The following is a 26574-nucleotide window of genomic DNA, read 5'->3' as shown; positions in this document are numbered from 1 at the left end:
CCTGCTCTCCCACGTGCCTGCACGCCTTCCTCGCCCACACGTTCGGGTCAGACCTTCCTGAACCCAGTCCCTGTCACCCCTACCCTCTTTGGCAGCTTTATTTTTCTTGGTGGCATCTGGTAGTAAGTGGCGTCATATGTCTATCATCTGTCCCTGGTGGACTCACAAAGGTGTCCTGCTCACTGCTGCCTTCCAAGTGCCTAGAACAGTACCAGGCACGGGGAAGCCGCTGAACAAACATGTGCTGAATGAATGAGTTTCACCCAAGCAATCTAACCTACAGAAATAGATGACAGATGATCGACAGAATTAAAAAATGTGTGTATGTGTGTATACACACACACACACACACACACATATATTTATTGGAAAACAGGCTATGTAAATGATGGTACATTTTACTATGGAATACAACGAGACTATGAAAAACAATGAGGTGAAATCTGTATTACTGCCACAAAAATAATTTTCTGATACATTAAGTGGGAAAAAGAATAATATGATTTAAAAAACCCTACAAATACAGAATATATGAATATGTATTTGTATATGTGTTTATGTGTATAATTGCATAGAAAAAGTTCTAAAAGGCTACATACCAACCTATGGACAATGGTCCTCTCTGGTGAGGAGACCAGGAATTGAGGGTGAAGGAGGAATTTCACAGTTTATTATTTTTTGTATTGTTTGATTTTCTTTACTACATTATATGGTATTTCTTCATTACAAAGGTGATTTTTTAAAAGGCAGAAAAATGCCAAGAATAATTTTAAATTCCCACTAGGCCCATCTTCTTTCACTAAACACGGCTCCAAGTTCTATGTGTTGGCAGGTGGGGGGAAGGGTGGAGGTGGGGACTGTTCAGGCCTGTCACCAATATTTCAGGTGGCACTGTTTTAACAAGGAACCTGGAAGATTCTCAGGATATCTAAAGGCTGAGAGCCACTGTTTGAATAGCAGGATTTACTGGTGATTTTCAATTTTCTTTGAGCTATTTGCATTAAAATATCTTCTACAATGGCATGTATTTCTTATGTTAAACAAAGAGACTGCTTTGAAAAATTGCTTCAAAGTATAAGAATGAAGATAATTTATAAGTATCAAAGATCTCAACTTTTTCCAGTTGCTTCTGTATATATGATCTAGTTTGAGACTAGCAACAACTCTTAAACATGTAGGGCAGGAATTATGTCCATTTTAGAGATGAAGAAACTGGGGCTCAGCAAGGTTAAGTGACTTGACCAGGGCTTCATGGCTAATGAATTATGATGCGGGAGCAAAGTCCTGGGGTTGCTAGTTTGTCTCAGTGTCCTTAACTTTACTCTTTTTCCTTTACAAATTTTAAATCTAGTTTGCTTAACAAGTAAAAATTATTTCAAATAGAATTACCAGTGTCCCTTCTCCTTTTTATGACTGATCATAGGAAACCCAAAGATTATGTGTATTTTATTTTTTTTAATTAAAAAAATTTTTTTAACATCTTTATTGGAGTATAATTGCTTTACAATGGTGTGTTATGTGTATTTTTTTTTAATTTTTAAAATTTTTTTAACATCTTTATTGGAGTATAATTGCTTTACAATGGTGTGTTATGTGTATTTTATTTTTTTTTAATTTAAAAAAATTTTTTAACATCTTTATTGGAGTATAATTGCTTTACAATGGTGTGTTATGTGTATTTTATTTTTTTAATTTTTAAAAATTTTTTAACATCTTTATTGGAGTATAATTGCTTTACAATGGTGTGTTATGTGTATTTTATTTTTTTAATTTTTAAAAATTTTTTAACATCTTTATTGGAGTATAACTGCTTTACAATGGTGTGTTATGTGTATTTTATGTTTTTTAATTTTTAAAATTTTTTAACATCTTTATTGGAGTATAACTGCTTTACAATGGTGTGTTATGTGTATTTTATGTTTTTTAATTTTTAAAATTTTTTAACATCTTTATTGGAGTATAATTGCTTTACAATGGTGTGTTATGTGTATTTTATTACTACCTCTTTTTACTGCTCCTTCTTTGCTCAAGAAGTGCCAAACTCTCAACTTCGGAAGTTTCAAAATTTTTGAATAAATCCCCACGTATTTAATCCTTATTGAAGCATTTCTAAGAGGCATAGGTCCTGGTCTGTTCCGCCACTGCCCCCATCCCATGCTACCTTCTTAATGCTCCTTTTGGTCCTGAGGCCCCAGCCCCTCCGCTCCGTCTTGATGATTTCTGCGTCCGGGTAGAGCCTCTTGGTGAAGCACTGGTTCTGACAGCGCTCCCCTGCCGGGCACACCTGCGGGTGACACTCGTACTGCAGCATTCTGTTCAGGCACTCGGACTCCAAGCCACACGGGTTCTCGTCAGCCGGCTTGCAGTTACAGCGGGGAATCTCTGACAGGTCTGCCACCTGGATCTGTACCTTTCCTATTACTTTGTTAGCCTGAACAACAAAATCACAAATGGGAGGGAGGAATTTGAACAGGACATAGGAAACACCCAGGCCCTCTTGGCTCTGCTACTGCCTTGTGGTGTGACCCTGAGAAAGGCTCTTTATCTTGATCATAATTTCCCCATGAATAAGCTAGGATTAATAGCTGTCTCTCCTTAGTTGACAAAAATATCAAAACCTGATGTGAGTTCTCACTTATTTATCCTGTGTATTTCTCCTTCTACCAGTTGATGACAATTTCATAACTGAAAACAACTGTGGGCTGTCTGGAAGAAAGGGGCTAAATCCCCATATTTTTATTTGGTTACACGACAAGCTGATGGAGCAAGAACAGGGCTTCCCATCAAACGTACTGCTCCTCGGTATGGGGGGCTCATCAGAGCCCCCATCATCCTAGGGCGGCAACCTCGGCTCCTGGCTGATACCCCAACAGAAGCTCTCAGGTTGTTCTGCAGAAGACTGGGTGATAATTAGCAAAAGTTCTTATAAGACAACAAGGGCCTTCTAACTACTAAGAGAGCAATGCATTTCATCCTGTCTGTCAAAGAGCAATGTTTTCACGGGTAAAGACTCACTTTGATGTGTTTGTAAGGAGGGGGTTTTCTTGAGTTTTTTTCAATCTCTAGTGCTTCTTTACTTTCTCTTTGCGCTTTCAATTCCTGGAAACGTTTTGCAGCTTCTTCCAACGCTGCCAATAAGACCAAACAAAGTATATAAATACCAAAAACCAAATAAACAAAAACCATTAAGAGATTAGTCTTACCCTGCCTTCCCAACACACTGAATCTAGCCTGAGGGTTTCTTTTTAAAATTATATTCTGGAAATAACCATTTACCACCAGGATAGGGTAACACTGAAATAAGCTATAACGCCTTTACGGCTGAACACTGTGCCCTGGGCAGGCTGTTGCTTCGGAGGAGAGGTCCCACCTCAATGATCAGAGGTTTCCACGTGAACCAGAGAGCAGCTCTTTACCTTGTACCAGATTTAAATTCACTTTACTCTTACCAGAAAGCTAAACTTCCTGGCAACTTGTTGCAAAAGCAGCTGTAAGGCTCTTCCTGGGAAGCATTTAGTCTTACTATCTTACTTACTCTTCTGTGGCAAAGGAGCTTCACTTGATTAAGAAGACTATGTATTTCCAGGATAATCTCTATGTTTGTAGTAAGATCACTGAGGGAACTCCTTTCACATACACAGCACAGTCTACTACACTGAATGTATTTTTCCAGCTGACTGGATTGTGACGTGGTTCTAATGTGATTGGAAACTTATGGACGCCGGATCGTAACACCTGGTGAAAATTCTCTAACACCAGAAACACGTCTTATGCAAGTTAGGAGGTGTGGAGAGATCAACACAGGTGTGTTAGTTCTGAGCCACTGTGAACATTGTCCAACGTACCTTTTTTGAAGGTCTTGTTAATACTAGTCTGTCCCTCAGCAAAGCTTTTGTCTCCTTCGACGTAAGGGAACACTCTGCCCTGGTGTACCCAGTAGTAGTCGTGAGAACCAAAGAAGAACACGGGGAAGTCCCCCAGGTCGTGCTTGAGGCCCTGGATGTTGAGTGGCACAGACCGGGGGTTGCAGATCTCCGCTGGCCACCATCTGAAAGCAGGAGGATGAAAATTGCACTACGCTTTACGTGGCTGGTGGGAGCCAAAAAACAAAGGTTTTGTACTTTGCAATTTTCATTTAGAATCTAAGGACACAAAATACCTCGCTTATCTTTAATCCTGCCCAAACCACACGTCATTTAACAACACATTGAACGAATTAATGAATGAAATAGTGAACACAGACTAAACAAACTAGGCCCGAAACACCCAATCTAGTTTCTTCCTTAAAAAATTAATATTTGATATTTATAAAAGAATGTATATCATGAAAAGAAAGCATAATAATAAAGTAACAATGAACCCACTATACAACTTAAGAATCAGAATTTACCAATAATATTCCAAACCAGATTTCAGTCCTAGAAAACTCATGTTTTTCTCCAAATGTGACATTCTTAATACCAAGTTTGTCTTTATTCCTAGTAATCAAGGGCATCATTTGAGAATAAACTGATGCTACAGTAAAGAATGCCCACTCCCATTCAAACTGGTGTTTTCTGACTCTCTAATCAACTAGGATAAATACTTTTTGGTCAAATGTACTAGGTTTATATCAGTGTATATTTCAGAATCTAATTCATCTTAGATCATAGTAAATGGGAGGTTTGGGACAGGACTGAAAACATAACTGCTTCATGCGACGATGACTGTGCCCATAGCAATCACTGAATAACTAGCTATTGAAAAGAAACAGTTTCGTAGGGCCCAGAAAGGCCTGATTGGAAAAAATACATTAAGAATTAGTTCATGGGGCTTCCCTGGTGGCGCAGTGGTTGAGAGTCCGCCTGCCGATGCAGGGGATACGGCTTCGTGCCCCGATCCGGGAAGATCCCGCGTGCCGCGGAGCGGCTGGGCCCGTGAGCCATGGCCCTTGAGCCTGCGCGTCCGGAGCCTGTGCTCCGCAACGGGAGAGGCCACAGCGGTAAGAGGCCCGCGTACCGCAAAAAAAAAAAAAAAGAATTAGTTCATGGATGTGAGTCTTTGCAAAATGAACAAGAAGAATATGAGCTGCATATAAAATCTCACTGGATTGTGAATGGGAGCACTGCTTTGGGCTTCTTTAAAATGTAATGTGATAGCACAGGGAGATCAGCTCAGTGCTTTATGTCCACCTAGAGGGGTGGGATAGGGAGGGTTGGGAGGGAGATGCAAGAGGGAGGGGATAGGCGATATAAGTATACGTATAGCTGATTCACTTTGTTATAAAGCAGAAACTAACACACTATTGTAAAGCAATTATACTCCAATAAAGATGTTAAAAAAATGTAATGTGATTAAAATTTAAGTATTAAAATTAAGTCAAATATATTTTCGTATTCATAAGTTTTTTAAAAAAGGAAATACGTAATGTACGGCACAGTGACTATAGTCACTGCTAAGAGACTATATTTGAAAGCTGCTAAGAGAGCAAATTTTAAAAGTTCTCATCGGAGTTCAGGCTTTTCCGGCACTAGCTGTCCTGAACTCCTAGCTTGGCTCCCTGCCATAAACACTGCACCTTCCTTCACCACACACACAAAAAGTTTGCATCACAAGAAAAAAGAATTTGTAACTATATATGGTGACGGATGTTAACTAGACTTACTGTGACCGTTTTGCAATATAGACAAATGTGGAGTCATCGTGTTGTATACCTGAAACTAATATAATGTCAATTATATTTCCAAAAAAAGGCAAAAAAACTTTTAAAAAGGAAATATTCTGAAATGTATTTGAAGATCTAAAGGCTCCTTACACTGTTTTAGATATTTCTTGTCCAGGAATGTCTTATCTATTATTTGTCAAACCTGCACCCCTCCCCTCCTGGAAAGATATATATTTTTAATTATAAAAGCAATGTGTGCTGGTCAGAATCACCATCACTAAAAAAGTCTACAGATAACAAACGCTGGAAAGGGTATGGAGAAAAGGGCACCCTCCTACGCTGTTGGTGGGAATGTAAGTTGGTGCAGTCACTATGGAAAACAGTATGGAGGTTCCTCAGAAAACTAAAAATAGAGTTACCATGTGATCCAGCATTCCCACTCCTGGGCATATACCTGGACAAAACTATAATTCAAAAAGATACATGCACCCCTATGTTCACAGCAGCACTATTCACAATAGCCAAGACATGGAAACAACCTAAATGTCCATCGACAGATGAATGAATACAGAAGATGTGGTACATATATACAATGGAATACTACTCAGCCATAAAAAAGAATGAAAAATGCCATTTGCAGCAACATGGATGCATCTAGAAATTATCATAGTAAGTGAAGAAAGTCAGAAAGAGAAAGACAAATACCATATGATATCACTTGTATGTGGAATCTGAAATATGACACAAATGAACCTATCTACAAAACAGAACCAGACTCACAGACATAGAGAACAGACTTGTGGTTGCCAAGGGGGCTGGAGGGGAGGGAGAGGGATGCACTGGGAGTTTGGGATTAGCAGATGCAAACTATTATACGTAGGATGAATAAACAACAAGGTCCTATTGTACAGTACAGGGAACTATATCCAACCTCCTGGGATAAACCATAATGGAAAAGAATATAAAAAACAAATGTATATATGTGTATAACTGAGTCAGTTTGCTGTAACAGCAGAAATTAGCACAACACTACACTGTAAATCAACTACACTTCAATAAAAAAAAGACTATACCTTTAAAATTATTAAATGTAACTTTATGGAAAAAAAGCAATGTGTGTTTCTTTTAAAAATTAAAACAGTGCAGAAATGTATAACAGAAAAACTGAAAATGGCTCCCCCTTATAATCTCATGCCTCAGACTATTAACATTAGATGTTTTTTTCCAGGTAATAATAAAAACATATTATATCTAGATCTACAGTTTTTAAAAGTTGTATAAACACGGGGAGAGATAATGTACATACTGTTTAACATACTTCCTAAAATTAACTATATATTGTGGATACCCTCCCATGTTACTATACGCACCTGCATTATCCTTCTTTTGGCTTCCAGGTATTCTACAATATGGATACACTACCATTTATTTGACAAATACCCTACTGACTGAACATTTAGATTATTCAAATTTTTGCAATTAGAAATAATACTGCAATGAACACCCCTATAAGTACATTTCTGCCCATTCGTCCGATTCTTTTCCTTAGATAAATTCCCTGAAGGGGAACTACTGGGTCAAAGGGATGCACAGTTACAACTCTGATACGTGATGCCTTACTTGTACAGGAGCACTTGTCTCCCCATGCCCTCCCGAGCTGCAAAATTATTACTCTTAAACCTTTGCAAGTCTGTTAACTGAAAAATAAACTCTTTGTTTTTTAAGGTACATTGATTTTTAGGGAGGCTGAGCATTTTTTACATGTCTATTTTCTATTCTTTTGCAAACTGGCTTTCTCTTCTTTGCTCCTTTTTCTAGGGAAGGTATTTTTCTTTTCTTACTGAGAGAAGAGTTCCCCTGGTTTGATATTTGCCTTTTAAAACTTTGTATCTTTTGCCATAAAGTATAAAATTATTTATGTATTCAAACTGTCCATTTTTTAAAAAGAACTTGGAGGTTTCCCATCATGTGTTAAAAAAAATAGTTGGGGGGGCTTCTCAATGCCCCTTATCTCAGCTAAAAATGAAGTTTTTAAGGTTAAATAGGTAAGCGAGCAGTGTATTTAAAACAGAGAAAATGACATAGCCCTTGTTAAAAAAAATTACAGTATGTTTGAAATTCTACAGAAACATACTATACTTAGGATTCTAATTGAAAAGCAGAACTCTACTGTGAGTGTGTTTTTTTTTTTTTTTTTTTAAACCAAGGATGGACTTACACTGACACATCATAATCACCTAGTTTACCTTAGAATTCACTCTTGGTGTTGTACATTTTATGGGTTTAGACAAATGCAGAGTGGCATTTATTCATCATTATAATATTATACAGAGCATTTTCACTGCCTTCAAAGTCCTCTGTGTGTTCTCTTGAATAGTATCTATTTTCTTAGTAAAATGATAAACATATGCCTCAAAATGTAGAACGCAGAGTTTAAAAAAACATCGTTATTCCTGTTCACTTAAAGCCCTGTTAAAAACAGGCTTCTTAAGAGGAGGAAGATTTATTAAAATAATGGCAATCACACATACTTCTTGCTTCATTCCCTTAAGATCTAAAGGCTCCTAATGAAATAATCTCTCTCTAAATTCTAAAAAGCTCTCTCTTTGCACACAATTTAGAGCTTCTAGCTAGAACTATAATGGACTAGACTTAGGGGTAAAAAGAGCTATTTTGGCCAGGATATAAACTCTTAACGTTATTAGAAATCAGAAATTAATATAAATCTAATTAGAGTACCAAAAAAAAAATCTTCCCCACTCTCCACATGAAAGCTTTTATTCTAAAATCTATTAGTACCATAGTTCATTAGGAAACAATAACTTTCAGAACTTAAAAACAAAAGCCAACCAACTAATACAAACTATCCACCAACCACTAACCTTCCCAGTCTTCTAAGAACCCAGACTCAGAATGTGTTTCTTCTCTTTCTTTTTCTCAGGAAGTAGCAGCACCGGGCTGCTTTTTCTACCTGTCTCCCAGCCCCTTCGTGCACAGGCTATGAACTACTGAGCAGTGACGGGACACGTCCTCTTTGTCCTTGGAAACACTTGCCTGTAATTTCCCAGTTTGACCCAAACGATCTGCCTGTAATGTAGCTTCTTGCCAGCTTTACAGTCATTGCAATTCCAGCAGCCTTCTGGCATCTCCATGCTCAGGCACTCCGGGTGGAAGGAAGCCGGGCACGACTCACAGCACAGCAATCTCCCGCCTTGAAACAAACAGACAGTCTTAACAACTGAAAAAAGAGGACAGAGAGACAGACAAGAGAGAAAGGTATCTTTTACCTGCATTAAATCTGATTCAGAGTGAGGGAAACTAACAAAGGGATTGAGTTATATTTTAGTGATGGATTAAAATACAAAGCAATGAACAGATTTAGCTGAAGGAGCCCTTTCCAGGGAGGGCTTCAGTGGCCAGAAACTCAAAGCTTTTGAGTAGTAGGAAAAACATGACTCTTTATCCCTCTAAAATGTGGGCTACTGAAGTACCAGTTTAGCAGGCAGCTAAGACTATTAACACATGACAAATAGATGCATAAAATCTTTAGACTGAGTAGATTTGAGAACAGATTTTCAGAGAAATATGTAGCAACCCTCTTTTCTCCTTGAGAGCTAAGAAAGCAAGCAATGGCCATCTTTGTATTTTAATCCAGTGGCACAGTTAACTACATCCCTTTATAACAACATAAGCAAGAATGAAAACAGCCAATAGGTTGACCAGTACTTTTTTCTTCCCATGTAAGAATACAAAAAAGGAAAAGAATCTTGAATTGGTGATTACATTATCATTACCTTTTCAGTGAAGACAAATAAAGTCAAACAGGCTATATAGCAGTGGTTTGCAACTTTTTCATCACCAAGGATCCCCTTTCCCTTTCTCATGGATCCATATGTTTTCAAATACTTTACCAAACAAAAAACCCACCAAAACCAAGAAACATTTTAAAAGTAACAATTATTTTCTTCTGTTTTAATTAACCGAAGAAATATATAGCAGCCAATCAGAGCTTCTGATCCCAATAACAAAACTGGTATTATCACATTAAATTGCTAAAAGCATAGCCAAATATAAAGAAACTCATGCCACTGTATTTTACGCAAATGTCTGATTCTATTAGACTCTCTGAACTGTTAAATATAGTTCAGAATTTTGTTTGTAATATTTCCTGATGTCATATTGAGAACCACTGCTTTATAGCATAAAATAAGTAAGTATCAGTGTAGAATCAAGTACCACACACAAGGAGATGCCTCCAAGTACCCTAGCAAAATCCTCTCCTTTTAAATACACAAAACGATCTCTGGATCAAGACCAAAGCAGGTGCGGCAAACAAAACAATATTATTTTTAAATCCAAAAAATTAAAGAGATTTCGGGGAGAAATCTCTTTATTGTTGTATTTTCTCTTTATTGTTGTATTTCAACAAGTGACAGAAAAGAATGTTAACCACTGAAGATGAAATGCAATAAAGACATTTACTGAAAAAAAAAATCTTTCTATTGGAAAACCAAGTCTACAACCCATGAGTATACTGAGATTTAAAGTCTCATAAGCAAAAGGTTAAGAGCCCTCTATACAACTTTATCAAATCACATGCTCCAACCTTTTGAGGGTTTGCTATCAATTTTCCAGAAAATCTTATCTTCCTGTAGACTTTCAAACTTCTAGCTGATTAACATAAAAACAAAAAGAAAATCCGTATACAATCAGTGATGAATTAAATTACTATATTTCCTCTGCTTAAAAGCTTTTACTTCAATCATTGGGATTTTCCCCTTTGTGTGCAGATCTCAATATGGATTAATTGTTCCAATTCTCCAACCTAGAGATTAGCTGCCTGAGTGCTCTTAGCCTAGGTAGGGAATTCTTCTGTAAGTTTAAAGTAAAATGAGATAATTCATTTTTCCATCAGAAAGAAATGACCGATAGGGAGAGCGGTCTTTGCAAATACCTTTAGAGGACAAGTGATTATTAGGGTTGGTGTGGAAAAGTCAGTCTGGCCTTTTTTTAACATTATGGAACAGTCCTGAATTTTAAGTCTTATTTCAGAGGAAATACAGACCCTGAATCATCAGTGAAAATCATCACGATTTTTTGACAAAAATACACAAGGGAAATAGAAAAATAAAAGTATGAACAATCCACCTTGGTGCTATGCAAGAAAACTGCTTTAGGATGCGAGAGAAGAAAGATATGGTTCAAGCTAAGCAAACAGAGGGCTCAAAATAATTTCAATTCATGTCAAGGTCAATACCGAGTACTGAAAAGAAAGTAAGCGACAATTGAATTAGCCTAATTTTATAAAGGCACCAGCAGGGAAATAAGGCATTTCCTAAAATGCCTCAGGTAGTCTAATTTTATTGCACTATGGAATTAGTCAGACCCATGTCCATCTTTGTTTTGGAAACAGTTGGTATCACCAGTAAGATGCCATACTGTGACTTAAATGGAAAACAGACAAAAGAGTCAACAGCCTCTCCAACCTCCCTCTTCATGGGTTCTAATCAACTTGCTTAGTTATACTTTCTTTTAGTCATGGGTTGCCACTTCAGATGTCTGACAAACAGCAAACATACATCATCAGCAGGCAACACAAAGCATGAAAAAAAAAAAAAAAGAATTAAATTTTCTCTAAATATTCTGAGACTGGCCCCAGATCATAATGGCAATGTATACAGGAAAAGGCTTTCACCTTCCAAGTTATTTATTTTACCCTCTGGGATAATAACTCCCTAAATAATACATTATTGTTAAACCACTTTTTTCCCCTTTATTACATGTAGGCTATATAAAGCGAAACACAAGATTTTTCTTCCATAGATTAAATTAACTTGGAGAATATAAATATACATTTAGTTCTTGGTTCTCAGTGGATAAATTATCTATTAGCAATTCTTCAATTCAGCTGGGCTGCCTTTCAATATCCAGTATTTGCAGCATTTTCCCAGCTGCCCACCAATGTCTCCTAAGAGGAGGGCAACTAGTTTTCATAGCACCATAACAAAAACATTTAAGAAACAAAATGATAGAATGTATTTCAGAATCAAAATTTTAAGTGTCAGTATCTTTGTTTCCCTCTAACCTGCCTTGTTATTTAGTTGAAAGTTAGTAACAAATTATATCATGTCTACTCTATTCTAACATGAATGATACGGTTCTACATCAGGCAAAAGAGAAAGAGCCCTCAGAACATGCTTCTATATTAAGCAGAATCCTAGTCTTTCAATTTTAATGATCTATAGATATATGGAAGGTGTGAAAATTTATTCAAGGAGAAGAGTAGGTAAAAATTTGTAATAATGGAATTATTTTAAGCCCTTTTTAATAATTTTGCAGCCATATGAAGACAGCCACAGCCACCAAGGTAGAATTTACCAAAAGCAACAGATGGTGCTTGACAGGCATACATTTCCCCCCTTCATTTAAAGAGAAAAAATAGGAAATGCAAAAATAAAAGTAAGAGATAAACTATTTTGATTATTACCTTTCTCACATTTCTTTTTGGAAGCTGACGAAGAAGGAATCATAGGTAATTTCATCAACTCTGCACGATTTGATTCGTTCAGTAGGTAGTGGGACTTATAGGCATAGGAACTGAACATGGGGTCTGAATGGTCCTGCACTATCAGCCCTATACGAGACAAACAGAAAGATGTGAGCTGCAATGAAACTACCCATGATTCCATGAGGAAAAAATAAACCAACACCTACTATGTAGCTGTGCTTAAAGCTGGGGGGGGGAAAGAATATGAAGGAAAAGAAAGATCTGACAGACAAGGCTTTCCATCGTTATTAAAAGGAGTTTAAGCTACTCAATGCCTTATCCCTATATAGAAACCTATACACCCAGAAGGAAACTCCAAATTAATTTGAGGCTGTAAACTGCTTTGACGTCATTCTGAAAACCCCCTCTGGAAAACAAAGCTACGTTCCTTAAGGTTTAGAAGTACTATGACGACAACCCAAAGAACAAAATGATGTATCACTTAATTGCTGGAAATAAGAACTGTCTACATGACACAGTAGAGACCTGCTGAAAATAAGAACTGTCTACATGACACACTAGAGACCCTGGTCACCTTCAATACATCAAGCAGCGCTGAAAGGCAGAACTGGACTTCTTCTCCTCTCTGCTCAGCTCTTTAGATACTCTCAAATTCCAGCTTTCTCAGCCAGATAATGAAGCTTTTCTCTATCAGTATGATACATGACTTTAAAGAAGATATAAGTCCTTGAAGTTCACTGAGGTAATGCACACATTTAAAGTTTGGTCCTGCCATGATAATAACTAACTTAAACGCTTACCAACTTAAGGGTTTATAAAAACAGTCCTTTCAATCTACCAATACAGCTGTCCTGTTGGAGGAAAACAGCATCTGCTCTAAACTGCCCGTGACACCCACCTTTCCCCTCCCTCTCTCCTCCTCCTGCCCTGAGTTAAGACCATCCTGTAGCTACGGCCACTCCTAAACCCAGGACCTCTGAGACCAGGGAAACTTTCTCTATTTGGTTACTGGTCAAATCATGACCGCAGGTTCACAGAGATCATTTTGAGAAGAGGGAAGAGTTTTGTTTTTAAAGGGGTGACCATTTACTATTTTCTGTGGATTTTATCTTCATTTGATTCTATCCTACACTGAGGCAGATTCAAGAAATACTGATATTTCTCATGTGAATGGAACTTGAAATTGCTAATCGGAAATACATAAGAATTTTCGAATAAAAGTTATATAATGTTGAATGAACATTTCATACGTTTAACAGAGAAAAGTGGTACAATGGCTTTTAAATAAGACAGAACAACTTAGAATATTAAGTAACTTTTATTTTACATCACCCTCCAGATTAAAGGAAATGCTGAAGAATCTATACTACACTGAAATATAACTGAACACACCCTATGGCACCATGGGGGGCAGGGGAGGAGGAATGTTTCTCTAAATGCTGAAGCATTTCTAAAAATACTTCCAGATATTTCAGTCCTAAAGATTAGCTTAGGGCTTCCCTGGTGGCGCAGTGGTTGGGAATCCGTCTGCCAATGCAGGGGATGCGGGCTCATGCCCTGGTCCGAGGGGATCCCATGTGCCGTGGAGCAACTGAGCCCGTGCGCCACAACTACTGAAGCCTGCGCGCCTAGAGCCCGTGCTCCGCAGCGAGAGAAGCCACTGCAATGAGAAGCCCCCGCTCGCCACAACTAGAAAGAGCCTGCGTGCAGCAACGAAGACCCAACGCAGCCAAAAATAAATAAATAAACTTATTTAAAAACAAAACAAAACAAAGCAATTAGCTTAATGATTTTAAACAACCAATAACCAAGAACTAAGACAAAAATCCTCTGTGCGGAGGAAGAAACTGTATGCGGCAAGAAACAAAGGCAAAACAAGCTGAGTTTACTAACACCAAAACATAAACAATTAAAGTATCCCTTTTCATGTGTGGATTTATTACAATTAGATCTCCTTAAAAAAGAAGACCTCTACAAATTCTGGTAAAAGAACACTTATCATTTACTTCTGGAGAACTTTTAAGCTCTTCTCAAATCCCAACATCTGATCTATTCAGAATAAGTTTCTGTAAAATGCTGGAAAGGAAAATGAAAGTTTCTGTTTACTGTGCAAAGTTGCAGTTAAAATATTTGGGGAGTAAATAATCTTGCTCTTTAAAGAGGCATTTAAATACAGCACATCTTTCAGAATAATTGCCAAATTGGTTAGATGCAAACAGCATCCTGTTGTTAAAACATGAGTTTTCCCCTCATTTCCATTATCTCAAGCTTTTAATCAAGGCGTATAACTTAAACTTAACAAAATGGTTAGAAGTTTCTCTAAAACTAGGTTCCTTGACAATGGGTCATTTTCTATCTATCTTAAAGCAAAACACCTGCTTTAAAGTGTTAAAGCAGAGTGACACAGAGCAAAAGAAAATATTGGTCGATATACTTAACTGATGGTACTTGATTCGGAATATACTCCAAAGTAAGCCAACATGATAGTTTTAAACTTGGTATTTAAAATGTTGGCTCAGTTCCTTACACACACACCCACACACACCAATACACCCACACACCCACACCCCTCCACCACTCCTAGTAAAAGTGAGTGCCTAGAAGGGTAGAATAAAATATTTACAAAAGTGATCGACTTTATGTTATCACTGACACTCATCTATTTGAAAGTCTCTAAAGCTAGCCATTCAGTTGATAATTCAGTATTTTCATCCTAGCATTACTTTCTTAGGAGTGGGGAGATGGAAAAGGCACGTGACTTTTTATTTCTTTGGCTAATACAGTGTGGCATGAAACACTTCAGACCTTCTTCCCCTGTGCCATCCAGATTTCAGAGCAGGACGCAGCTGTCGTCACTACTCTACACAACACTTCCTTCTACCTGCAGACCGCCCCGTGCACTTTCAAACTGAAAAACTCAAAGCAGTGTGTACAGTGGACCCAGGAGGCTGCTATGGAAAGGACTACCACTTACTTAATCTTGTACCGTCCACCTCCTCTGGTTATTTTTCTTTTTTTTAATGAGAGTTTCAAAAGCAAAACAACTCAAGATCTATCATACTAGCTAAATTCTATTAAAAATACTCTATAGTACATTCACCAAATTAAAAGAACTGTCTCCTAAAGCAAAAAAACAAAAACAGGGACTTCCCTGGTGGCGCAGTGGTTAAGAATCCGCCTGTCAGTGAAGGGGACACGGGTTCGAGCCCTGGTCCAAGAAGATCCCACATGCCACAGAGCAACTCAGCCCATGCTCCACAACTACTGAGCCTGCGCTCTAGAGCCCAGGAGCCACAACTACTGAGCCCCCGTGCCACAACTACTGAAGCCCGCATGCCTGGAGCCCATGCTCCGCAACAAGAGAAGCCACCACGACGAGAAGCCCGCGCACTGCAATGGACAGTAGCCCTCGCTCGCTGCAACTAGAGAAGGCCCGTGCGTGCAGCAAAGACGACCCGAAGTGGCCAAAAATAATAATAAAAAAAGATAAATAAATTAATTAAAAAACAAAACAAAAAATAAACAAAAAACCCAAAAACAAATAAAAAACAAAACACGATCCAAAACTTCATTTTCAGTATGGGTTAAATATAATCTAACAGGCCTGATATGCCACACAGTCCTTTCAAATATTTCACACTAAGGGAAGTTTAGAAAACTTAGCACTTATGATTAAACAAACAAACAAACAAACAAAAAAACTGCACTTGGGGATATTAGTTGGTTTCTAAAACGCTTACTAAACACTAAAAATTCTTTTATTATAATACAGCTGAGACGCTCTGTAAAGTTGGGTACTCTGTATCACATTCAACTGAAGAAGTTCTACTTTATATTTATTATGAACTCAAGTTCACTGACGCCCTCAAGGACGCAATATTGTTTTGAAATGATCAATCTTAAGTGGCAGACTTAAATATCAACAGCTGGCAAGTAAGAAAGCCTGTACTGCAGGCTCTTAACTAATATACCACATATGTTGCCTTGGCTGTATTCCACCAGGTCTTCCTCAATGCCAGACCAAAACATGATAAAATACAACATAAACAATTAAAAAATAAATGTGCTCTTCTTGCCTTCCAAGTGAAATCTCAATTAGTTGAAAACTCTGGATTAAAGAATATGACATGGGAAGAGTCTACTTCGAATAGAAGAACTGTTTGCACAAGGGAAGAGAGCTGACCCTTGAACAATGCCGCAGTCAGGGGTGCGGACCGCCACGCAGTTGGAATCCCCTGTAACTTTAAGTCACCCCCCCACCCACCTGCGGATTCCACCAACCTTTGATCACGTAGTACTAGCCACTGAGAAAAATGCGCAGAGTGGATTTGCGCAGTTCAAACCCATGTGGTTCAAGGGTCAACTGTAGATTAATCTTTTGATGCTCCAAATAGGAACACTAAGGAATCATCTATAATTCTAAGTTACTAAACAGATGTAGATTTTAGCTTAATTTATGGAGGAATTAATATTCTAACAGTTTGAGTGTTTAATGTTATAAAAGGGACGGGTTACTAGAAGTGTTAATCTCTCTCAGGGATGTTACTGAAACTCCATTTTAATGGGGGAAATATACCAATGAACCCAGAAAGACATAAAGCGAAAGGGCTGACACTCACCTCTTGCACAAACGAAACAAAAGCCTACATTTACAGCAGAGGAAGAGTTGCTGCTCCGTTTGGAATGATTACTACAGATGAGAACGTAGGAAGACACAAATATGCTGCCGGCAGCAATGCAAGCATCTCCAGAGTGGTAGGCTACTGGGCACCTCAAACATCTCATCATGCGGCCTGTTGAAAGACAATCAAAAAGGAATCTACGTAAGAAAGAATCAGCTGATATAAAACGAGATCTTTTGGGATCCAATGTGATGCTGGTTACAGTAACACAAAAATCTTTTTCTTCCCTAGTTTGACTCTGCTGTTCCTATGCTGTCTGGGCCCTAAATGCAGTGCTCATCTAGAGGTCACTCAAAGAAAAATGTGTCTGTGCCAGTGCCGGAGAGATGCTGGTCTCCAATATGGCACCTGTTTAAGGAATTTTCAAGGGTAATTTTGAACATATGGAATTTTCTTCCCATGGTCTGAATTAGAACCTAGAATCCACTTATCTTACTATCCATTGTGGCTGAGCTGTAATAGCTATAGATAAACAGAGGGAGAATGCCTGATGTTCTTTATAATAAGGTGCTTACTGTTTGCTACTGAACTTACAAAAAAAACAACTGTCCCCTTCCTTAGCTCTGTTTTACCTTTACTTGCTTTGTGGATATCTTTCTCCATACAGCAGGCAGAGCAGCAGTGCTGGGGACAGCGGAATCCTTTTGATTCAAAGATGGCAGTGGGGAATTTGCGGACACAGGCTTCATGGTAAAATTTCCCACAAGCACCAACAGAGCAACGCTTCACGTCTGTACCAGACACTTTACATGAAAAACACGGGTGCTCTCCTGGAAAATTGGTGAGGAACACAGATTAAATAAAATCTGATTAAAGCATATTCCTTTTAAATAGAAGCAGTCACTGACACCGAAGAGCTAATCCCCAAAGATTCTACTATTGCATGGAAGATTTTTAACATACAAAGAAGGCACTGAAAATAGTTAAATTAAAATATGACTTAATAAAACTTGCTAGAATAATTGATTTGCTACAATAATTGATTGTCAGTTTGAGGATATAGCAGCAAAAACAATTTAGATCTCCACTTCTCACTTTATACTGAAATTCCATAGAAAATCTAGAACAGAATTTTCAACACCTGGCAGCTGAGAGTGGCAAGGTCTTCCCAACATAGAATAAAGAAATTACCAATAAAAAGGCAGATTGCATTACATAATCACAATTTCCATTTGTAAAACAAGACATAAAATGAAAACTCATAATCCTAATAAAAACAGAAAGTTATATCTACACATCTTATTCAAACTGTAGAAAATCAAGGACAAAGAGAAAATATTAATATCACCCACAGAAAAAGACAATTACCTTCAAAGAAGCAAGACTGCTGACTGAAAGAGAAAGATGGAAGCCAGAAAACAGGGGATGCTATCAGTAAGGGCTGAAAGAAAACTGTCACCAAGCCAGAATTCTACGCCCAGTGAATGTACTCTTTTTTTTTTTTTTTTTTTTTTTTTTGCGGTATGCGGGCCTCTCACTGTTGTGGCCTCTCCCGTTGCGGAGCACAGGCTCCGGATGCGCAGGCCCAGCGGCCATGGCTCACGGGCCCAGCCGCTCCGCGGCATATGGGATCCTCCCAGACCGGGGCACGAAGCCGTATCCCCTGCATCGGCAGGCGGACTCTCAACCACTGCGCCACCAGGGAGGCCCTGTACTCTTTTTTTTTTTGCGGTATGTGGGCCTCTCACTGCTGTGGCCTCTCCCGTTGCGGAGCACAGGCTCCGGATGCACAGGCTCAGCGGCCATGGCTCACGGGCCCAGCCGCTCTGCGGCATGGGGTATCTTCCCAGACCGGGGCACGAACCCGCATATCCTGCATCGGCAGGCAGACTCTCAACCACTGCGCCACCAGGGAAGCCCTGAATGTACTCTTCGAGAAGGAAGTGAAGTCAATACACACTGGGGAGAATTAATAAAACCAAAAGTTGGTTCTTTGAAAAAGGTTAATAAACTGACATCCCTGGAAACAAGTAACAGATTAAAAAAAGGGAAAAAAAGCAACAATGTTAACATCAGAAATGAAAAATGATACATCACTACAAATCCTACAGATGTTTAAAAAATAATAAAAGGATATCACTATATTTTTGCCAATAAATTTGAAAATTTAGATAACAGATTCCTAGAAAAACAGAACTTACCAACACTGGCACAAAAATATTAAATAGAAAAAAAACAGTTCTATAATCTATTTAAGAAATTGAAACTATAATTAGAAACCTTCCAACACTAGAAACCTTCCAACCAGTGGAGCCCAGGTGGCTCCACTGGTCAACTGCCAAACATGTTAAGAAAGAAACAATTAGAATAGAAAAGAAAAAAAAAAAAAAAAAGGAACAAGTGAATAACAGATGTAGAAAAATAAATGCAACAAGGATGACAAAGGATTACGTTTTGTTATATAAAGAGTTCACATATGATGTTATCACTTATATGTAGAATCTAAAAAATAAAACAAATTAATGAAAATAACAAAACAGGGACTTCCCTGGTGGTTCAGTGGTTGAGAATCCGCCGGCCAATGCAGGGGACACGGGTTTGAGCCCTGGTCCAGGAAGATCCCACATGCCGCGGAACAACTAAGCCTGTGCGCCACAACTACTGAGCCTGCGCTCTAGAGCCCGCGAGCCACAACTACTGAGCCTGTGTGCTGCAACTACTGAAGCCTGCATGTCTAGATCCTGCGAGCCACAACTACTAAGCCCGTGTGCCACAACTACTGAAGCCCGTGCTCTGCAACAAGAGAAGCCACCACAATGGGAAGCCCGCGCACCACAACGAAGGGTAGCCTCCGCTCACCGCACCTAGAGAAAAGCCTGCACGCAGCAATGAAGATGCAACCCAGCCAAAAAAAATAAATAAATAAAATCTTAAAAAAAAAAAAGAAAATAGCAAAACAGTCTCACAGATACAGAGAACAAACTAATGGTTACCAGTGGGGAGAGGAATGGGGTGAGGGGCAAGATAGGGGCAGGGGATTAAGAGGTACAAACTACTATACATAATAAAATAGGTAAGATACAAGAGTATATTGTACAGCACAGGGAATATAGCCAATACTTTATAACAACTTTAAAAGTAATATAATCTATATTGAATCATTATGTTGTACACCTGAAACTAATATAATATTATAAACCAACTATACTTTAACCAATTAATCAATACAAAATAAAGCAGAATCATGGGGGAAAAAAGAGTTCACATATGGAGAAAATATATGTAACAGATACAAGAAAAGATAAGAAGACTTATAAAGAACTATAAATCAATATAGAAACGGCCTAATATAAAAGTGGGCAACAAATATGAACAGGAAATTGACAGAAAGCAGAAAGACAGATAGCCAATAAACATATGCCAAAATGCTCAACTTTACTAGTAATCAAGTAAATACTAACTAAAACCACAAGTAACATTTTAAAAATTCATCAAATAGGAAAAAACTTAGAGTCTGATAATACCGATCGTTGATCTGGGTGTGGGGAAACGGGCACTCTTATGTACTGCTGGTAGGAGTTTAAGTTGGAAGGAACTGTCTTAGAAGGCAACAGGGCAGTATCCATTCTAAAAGGATACACTGGCTTCCTGTGGCCTAGAAATTCTATAATACTCCTTGCTGTCTGTGTTAGAGGGAAGACTTGTACATATAAAAGGATGTTGACTGAAGCATTGTTTACAACCTCATATGACTGAAAGCTGTAATTATCTGCTTTTTAAAATTAGGATTAGCGTTTTCCTTTTGTGTCTGTGTTACATATGGAAATCATAAGTGACTATTTATTTGGACATCATCTTTTGAGAAGTGTTCAAGTCTTTTGCCCATTTTTCTTATGATGCTATAAAAATTCTGAAGGACAAAAAATACAAGGAATAGTTTTTTGTTTTGATTTTTTACAGAAAGTTATATTTGGTTTTGGAAGTACCTAACCATTACAAATTGGCTAAGTCATAAAGCTCCTTTAAAATCAGGACTTAAAACTGTGATATTCAAATTTTTGTTGTTGTTAACTGGCTTTGTTGTAGAAATAAAATAAAGTTGAGCAGTGTTAAATTGGCTGAATTATAAAAATTCTTTAAAATTAGTACTTACAACTGTGACGCTCAATTTTTTTTTTTTTGGCTTCATTATACAAATAAAACAGTACAGCAGGGTTATTTTTGTTGTTGATGTCCTGTTGCATATATATAATTTCAAATTATATTTTAACATATTGGTAGATCTGAAAGCAATAGTACTGTTTTGTTTAGTTTTTTTAATAAATTTATTTATTTATTTATTTTTGGCTGCATTGGGTCTTTGTTGCTGCACGCAGGATTTCTTCAGATGCGGCGAGAGGGGGCTACTCTTCGTTATGGTGCGTGGGCTTCTCATTGCTGTGGCTTCTCTTGTTGTGGAGCACGGGCTCTAGGCGCGTGGGCTTCAGTAGTTGTGGCTCGCGGGCTCTAGAGCGCAGGCTCAGTAGTTGTGGCGCACGGGCTCAGCTGCTCCACGGCATGTGGGATCTTCCCGGACCGGGGCTCGAACCCGTGTCCCCTGCAGTGGCAGGTGGATTCTGAACCACTGCGCCACCAGGGAAGCCCTAAAAGTTATTTTAAAAACAGTACTATTGGACTTCCCTGGTGGCGCAGTGGTTCAGAATCCACCTGCCACTGCAGGGGACACGGGTTCGAGCCCCGGTCCGGGAAGATCCCACATGCCGCGGAGCAGCTGAGCCCGTGCGCCACAACTACTGAGCCTGCGCTCTAGAGCCCGCGAGCCACAACTACTGAGCCTGCGCTCTAGAGCCCACGAGCCACAGCTACTGAGCCCGTGCACTGCAACTACTGAAGCCTGGGGGCCTAGAGCCCGTGCTCCACAACAAGAGAAGCCACCGCAATGAGAAGCCCACGCACCACAACGAAGAGTAGCCCCCGCTCGCTGCAACTAGAGAAAGCCCGCGTGCAGCAACAAAGACCCAATGCAGCCAAAAATAAATAAATAAAATAAATAAAATTTTTAAAAACATACAAAAATAAGAAATTTAAAAAATTAAAAGAAAATTATTTTAAAGTTTAAAAGGTTTGACTTTACCTAATGCATAAACTGCCCTATGTAAAAATGAAATAGGGTTTCCCTTGCATAATGATCAGAGTAAGTCTAATATAAATGAAAATTGTTGTAATTAGTGGTACCGTCACACTAACAGAGCTGACTGAGCTATAACCCCCTGTGAGACTTACGTTTAGAGCTCCAGCATGGGCATGCTTCCACTACCCTCCCTCCTCACTAGCACATGGTCTTCCTTTAGAATAAGAAAGTAGTAAGTAAAATTGCCTGTTACACATTTTATTCAAAAGGGCAAATGAAAATGCTTTCTTTCCAGAAATCACATTTGTCTTAAACAACAGAAAGTGGCAGTATAAGAACTTATCAGGCATGTATCCTGTAATACTTTTTACACGTGAAGTGTTTTATCTTTTGATAAACAAAAGAAGACTTCGTAGATGATCTTAAACAATGGTTTGAAGAATCTGAGTTTTCACTCCTAATATGTTGGTAGTGTACCACATTGGTATCAAACTGATTTTCATGTAATAGTAAATATAACAAAAGCAGTTTAAAAAATAATTACTTTTGTGGTTTTGATTTGCATTTCCTGGATTACTAATGATGTTGAACAGTTTTTCATGTCTTACTAGCCATTTGTGTATTTCTTTGGAGAAATGTCTCTTCAAGTCCTTTGCCCAATTTTGAATTGGGTTATTTGGGGTTTTTTGGTGTTTTCTTCTAAGAGTTTTATAGTTTCAGTTCTTATGTTTTGGTTTTTGATCTATTTTGAATTAATTTTTGTGTATGGTATAAGGTAAGGGTCCAACTTCTTTTGCATGTGGATCTCATTTTCCCAGCACCATTTATTGAAAAGACTATCCTTTCCCCATTGAACAGTGTTTGCACCCTTGTTAAAAAATAATTTGACCATATATATGAGTTTATTTCTGGGCTCCCTATTTTATTCCCTTGGTTTATATGCCTTTATGCCAGTACCACACTGCTTTAATTACTGTAGCTTTGTAGCAAATTTTGAAATCGGGAAGTGTGAGTCCTCCAACTTTGTTCTACTTAATTGTTTTTAAAGCAAATTTCCTTCTTAAATTTTCTGTTAGTTGCGTACCCAGTTAGATTATATCGAACCTTTGTTGGCAGAATTCTACTGGATTCTAGAGTTAGAAGAGAAGCCCTAAGAGTGTTTTAATACTGAGATACATGGTCCTTCCTATCAGTAATTTATCAGGCTTAATGGGGCCAGGCAGATTACATCAATGACTGAGTGACAGGGTTTTAGAAAAAGTGGTAGGGAACGTGGGGAACAAGGAGTATGCGCCTGATCCATGTTAACACACTCAAAACTCATTCTGAGGGCCAAATAAAACAATGTGCAGATAATCTGACCCTGAGGCTGCCAGCTGGCAAACTGTTCAAAAGCTTTACTGCAGAGTCTAAATGTGATAAATAAAATGATATTTTACATAGGGAAAAATACAAGTTATTTGTTTAAAACAGCTTGTGTAGCTTAATTTTTGCCTGTGTATGTAGGTGAGTGTGAGTGTGTGTGTGTGGCGCGGGTGGTCAGGATATGTGATATAGGATCCCCATCCGACTGAGTCAAGGTGGCAGAAGGCAATGGGAAAGGGCAAGGACTCTGGGGTCAAGCTCTGCCTCCTGGGCCTGAACCCCAGCTTCACCATGTGCGTCTTTGTGACTCTGGGCAAGGTTGGAAAACAAACTCTCTAATCCTCAGTTTCACATTCTGTAAAATGGAAATAATAGTATCTATCTCGTAATGTAGTGAGGAGCAAATGAGATAAGAAGATAAAACGCTTAGTACTAAGAGCACCTGGCATTTAGAAAGTATTTGGTTAAAAAGAAAGTTACTGTTCTAATGGAATCTAGAATATACAAAGGAGTTTTGGTGGCCTACAAGTAAAAAAGAATAAAATAAGTATCTATGAGAATCCAAATAATGGGAGGAAAGGAGGAGGAAAATAATAAGGTATCAAAGGCAAGATCAGCATATCGTACGTACTTGACATCCAATTGGCTCACAGTTCCTCACAGCAAAACCAAAACAAAACCCACAGAAACATGTGAACATGGTTCCTAGAAGCACTACCAGGCCATCTCCAGGTGACTTTTCACTTACCTTATTGGTACAAATTAAACAATTCTACTTTCTGCTTTCCATGACTTAACTAGAATCATGGCTACAGAGAGAAGAAATATGAACTTACATATTTCTTTCTCTGTAAGTTATTTTGACAGGTGGCAGTCTATACATGGAGTACAAGAAATAAATGGTGACTCCAAAACCCCCATGTTTTAAAAACAATTTCTGATAGTTCCATCTTTCCACTAAAAATACAATCCCCATGGTTATAGTCTGTGATGGACACTTATTCTGGTCTATAAAGTCAAGGGATTTTAAAACCAATTTATTGAGCACAAAAATCTCAAGCCCACCTGAAAAATAATTCACTCTACAAACTTTGTATAGCTCTTTAGATAAAACATAAATACATCTCGATGATTTGACAGATTTTACGGTAAAGGCACTAGAGGGACGAAATCTGACAATAATATTACGGACTGCTCTTTAGATCTCAGGAGGCCTAATCCCTGGATGGTCTTAATTGGTTGGAATAGCTATGGGAGAGGAGATACGAGCTACATAAACATGGTAAGAGAGTGTGATGTCATGGGAGATGCGGGCACTGCCCTTTCTCCACCCTCACCCCCATCTTCTCACATCTACCAGGACGCTCACCAGTTTTACATTCGACGCAGACGAACTTTCCATCAGGGAATGATGTCAATCCCAGGCACTCCAGGTGGAAGTGTTTGCAGCACTCTCCCTCACAAGGAATCAGAGAATCCCCAGAGCTTTCACAGATCTGTAACATGGCAAAAAAAAACCCCAGCTGTTCTTAAACTGTAGCAGGCATCAGGACCACTGGGGGGTCTGTTAAGACACAGATTACTATGTCCACAGTTTCTGATTCAGTGGGTCTCGGGTGGGGCTCGAGAATTTGCATTTCCAATAAGCATCCTGACAATGCCAATGTTGCTGGTCCTTGGCCCTCACTTTGAGAACCATTGAACCAGATAACTATTTCCAGACCCAATATGTATAAAGTTTAAAAGTCATACTTGATCTTTTATGATTCCTTCTTTGGAATCTGCATACTTTAACTTTTCTTCACAGTGCAAAGCAGTATTTTTCAAAAAGGGTAAATCATACATTAAAAACTTTAATACCAACTTCAATTTAAGAAGATGTTTTTGAAGTCAGCCATCTGCCATTTACTTCCAATTAATAAGGGAGTAGTATCACAATGAAGACTGGCACTTACATGTGAATAATAAGTATTCCAACTCCGAAAGGGAAGAAAAGAGCCAGAAGTGGCTTTTGGATCTGTAGCTTGAAAGCAGTATCATAACTTAGAAAGATACTACCCTCTCCAACAGGAGGGAAGTGTATGACTGGCAGGATATTACAGCCTTTGTTTCAAGCTGCAGGACAGGTTGCCTGCCTACCTGACACACAGTGTCCTTCCTACTCATTCCAGTGCCTCTTCTTGACAAACTTGAATCCACGGACTGCACATCAGAAACATCTGCATCTGCAGTAGCTGAAGGGCTATCGACTTGCTTTCCAAAGCCTACCTACATGGAAAACAGAACACATTTTTAAGAAAAACAAGTTTCCTCAAGATTAGGTGCTACGAAAATCCTAGTAAGACTTGCTCAAAGAAACCTTCACACAACCTCTTCCTCCTTTCTTTCTAAAACCCCTGGATACCCAATGTCTCGTGTTTTGAGAGAAACGGTTACAATTAAAAAACTACGCTCCTGTTATGTAAGAGATCAGCAAAATTAAGAGACCCGTAAGTTACAAATGACCAAAATGATTTCTTTACTACTAGCATTTAAAAAAAAATTCCCTGTTCTTGCCGAAAAAGTCAGGCAAAGCAAAACCATTACTTGGTCGCTTGGTTTGGCAAAGCGAGACAACACTGCGCCCAGGCCCTGGGACATATTTACCTGCAGGTCACTCAGTCCTCTGGAATCGGAGTCAGACGTGTCTCTGTACGTGGAACTAGCCATTTCTACATCAGTTGAGGCGCGGCTCCTTTTCTTTAGAGGTTTACAGGAATCTGAAATCTCGCTGGCACCTTAATACAACACACCGAAATTAATCCTAAAATAGTACTTAAAGTTTGTTTTAATTTTTTTGTGGGAGAATATTTTCTTTCCCCAATCTCATCTGTAGTGTGAAAAAAAAGCATAGCTCTCTTTGTAACACTGAAGTCACGAGTCAAAATTTCATAAGCTTCTGACCTTCCTGATGGTGAGTGATGTAATTTACAACCGCTCTATTAAAACACTTCATTCCGTGCTCCTGCTCTAAAGCTATTTTCGGGCAACAGAGCCCAAGTTCCAACCTAAAAACCAATTCTATCAAAACTGTAGGACAGCTGATCGATTTGGAGCAATCCAAAGAACCATTCAATTTGGAGGGGGAAGACATAAAACCCAACACACTGTGTAGCTTACAAATATGGTCGCAGAGACACCTCCATCTTGTTTTTATTAGGGATGTGACAAATCTTTGATTTGTATTCGATTCGTACACGGATAGTGCCATTTTCCCCCGAATTTTGCAATTCAGTTGATTATTGCCCCCCAGATAAATCCTGGA

The 26574-nt window shown here is 38.6% G+C and overlaps 1 protein-coding gene across 1 annotated transcript in view; it reads right to left on the bottom strand.

Annotated features, from left to right (window-relative positions):
- Positions 1–26574, bottom strand: part of NSD3 (nuclear receptor binding SET domain protein 3) — a 107137-nt gene that overhangs the window by 11847 nt on the left and 68716 nt on the right. Inside the window, exons 10-19 of the mRNA XM_082608517.1 lie at positions 25917–26047; positions 25410–25538; positions 24640–24766; positions 17407–17604; positions 16772–16945; positions 12132–12278; positions 8699–8855; positions 3846–4048; positions 3016–3128; positions 2162–2431 (exon numbers count right to left, since the gene is read on the bottom strand). Coding sequence (XP_082464643.1) covers positions 2162–2431; positions 3016–3128; positions 3846–4048; positions 8699–8855; positions 12132–12278; positions 16772–16945; positions 17407–17604; positions 24640–24766; positions 25410–25538; positions 25917–26047 — 1649 coding nt within the window. The remainder of the gene's footprint in view (positions 1–2161; positions 2432–3015; positions 3129–3845; positions 4049–8698; positions 8856–12131; positions 12279–16771; positions 16946–17406; positions 17605–24639; positions 24767–25409; positions 25539–25916; positions 26048–26574) is intronic.

The sequence above is a fragment of the Mesoplodon mirus genome (genome assembly GCF_964341445.2).
Source record: "Mesoplodon mirus genome assembly, chromosome: 20".
Classification (NCBI taxonomy): Eukaryota; Metazoa; Chordata; class Mammalia; order Artiodactyla; family Ziphiidae; genus Mesoplodon; species Mesoplodon mirus.
Note: the sequence above shows the minus strand (reverse complement) of the source record. Positions and strands in the feature narration are given on the sequence as shown.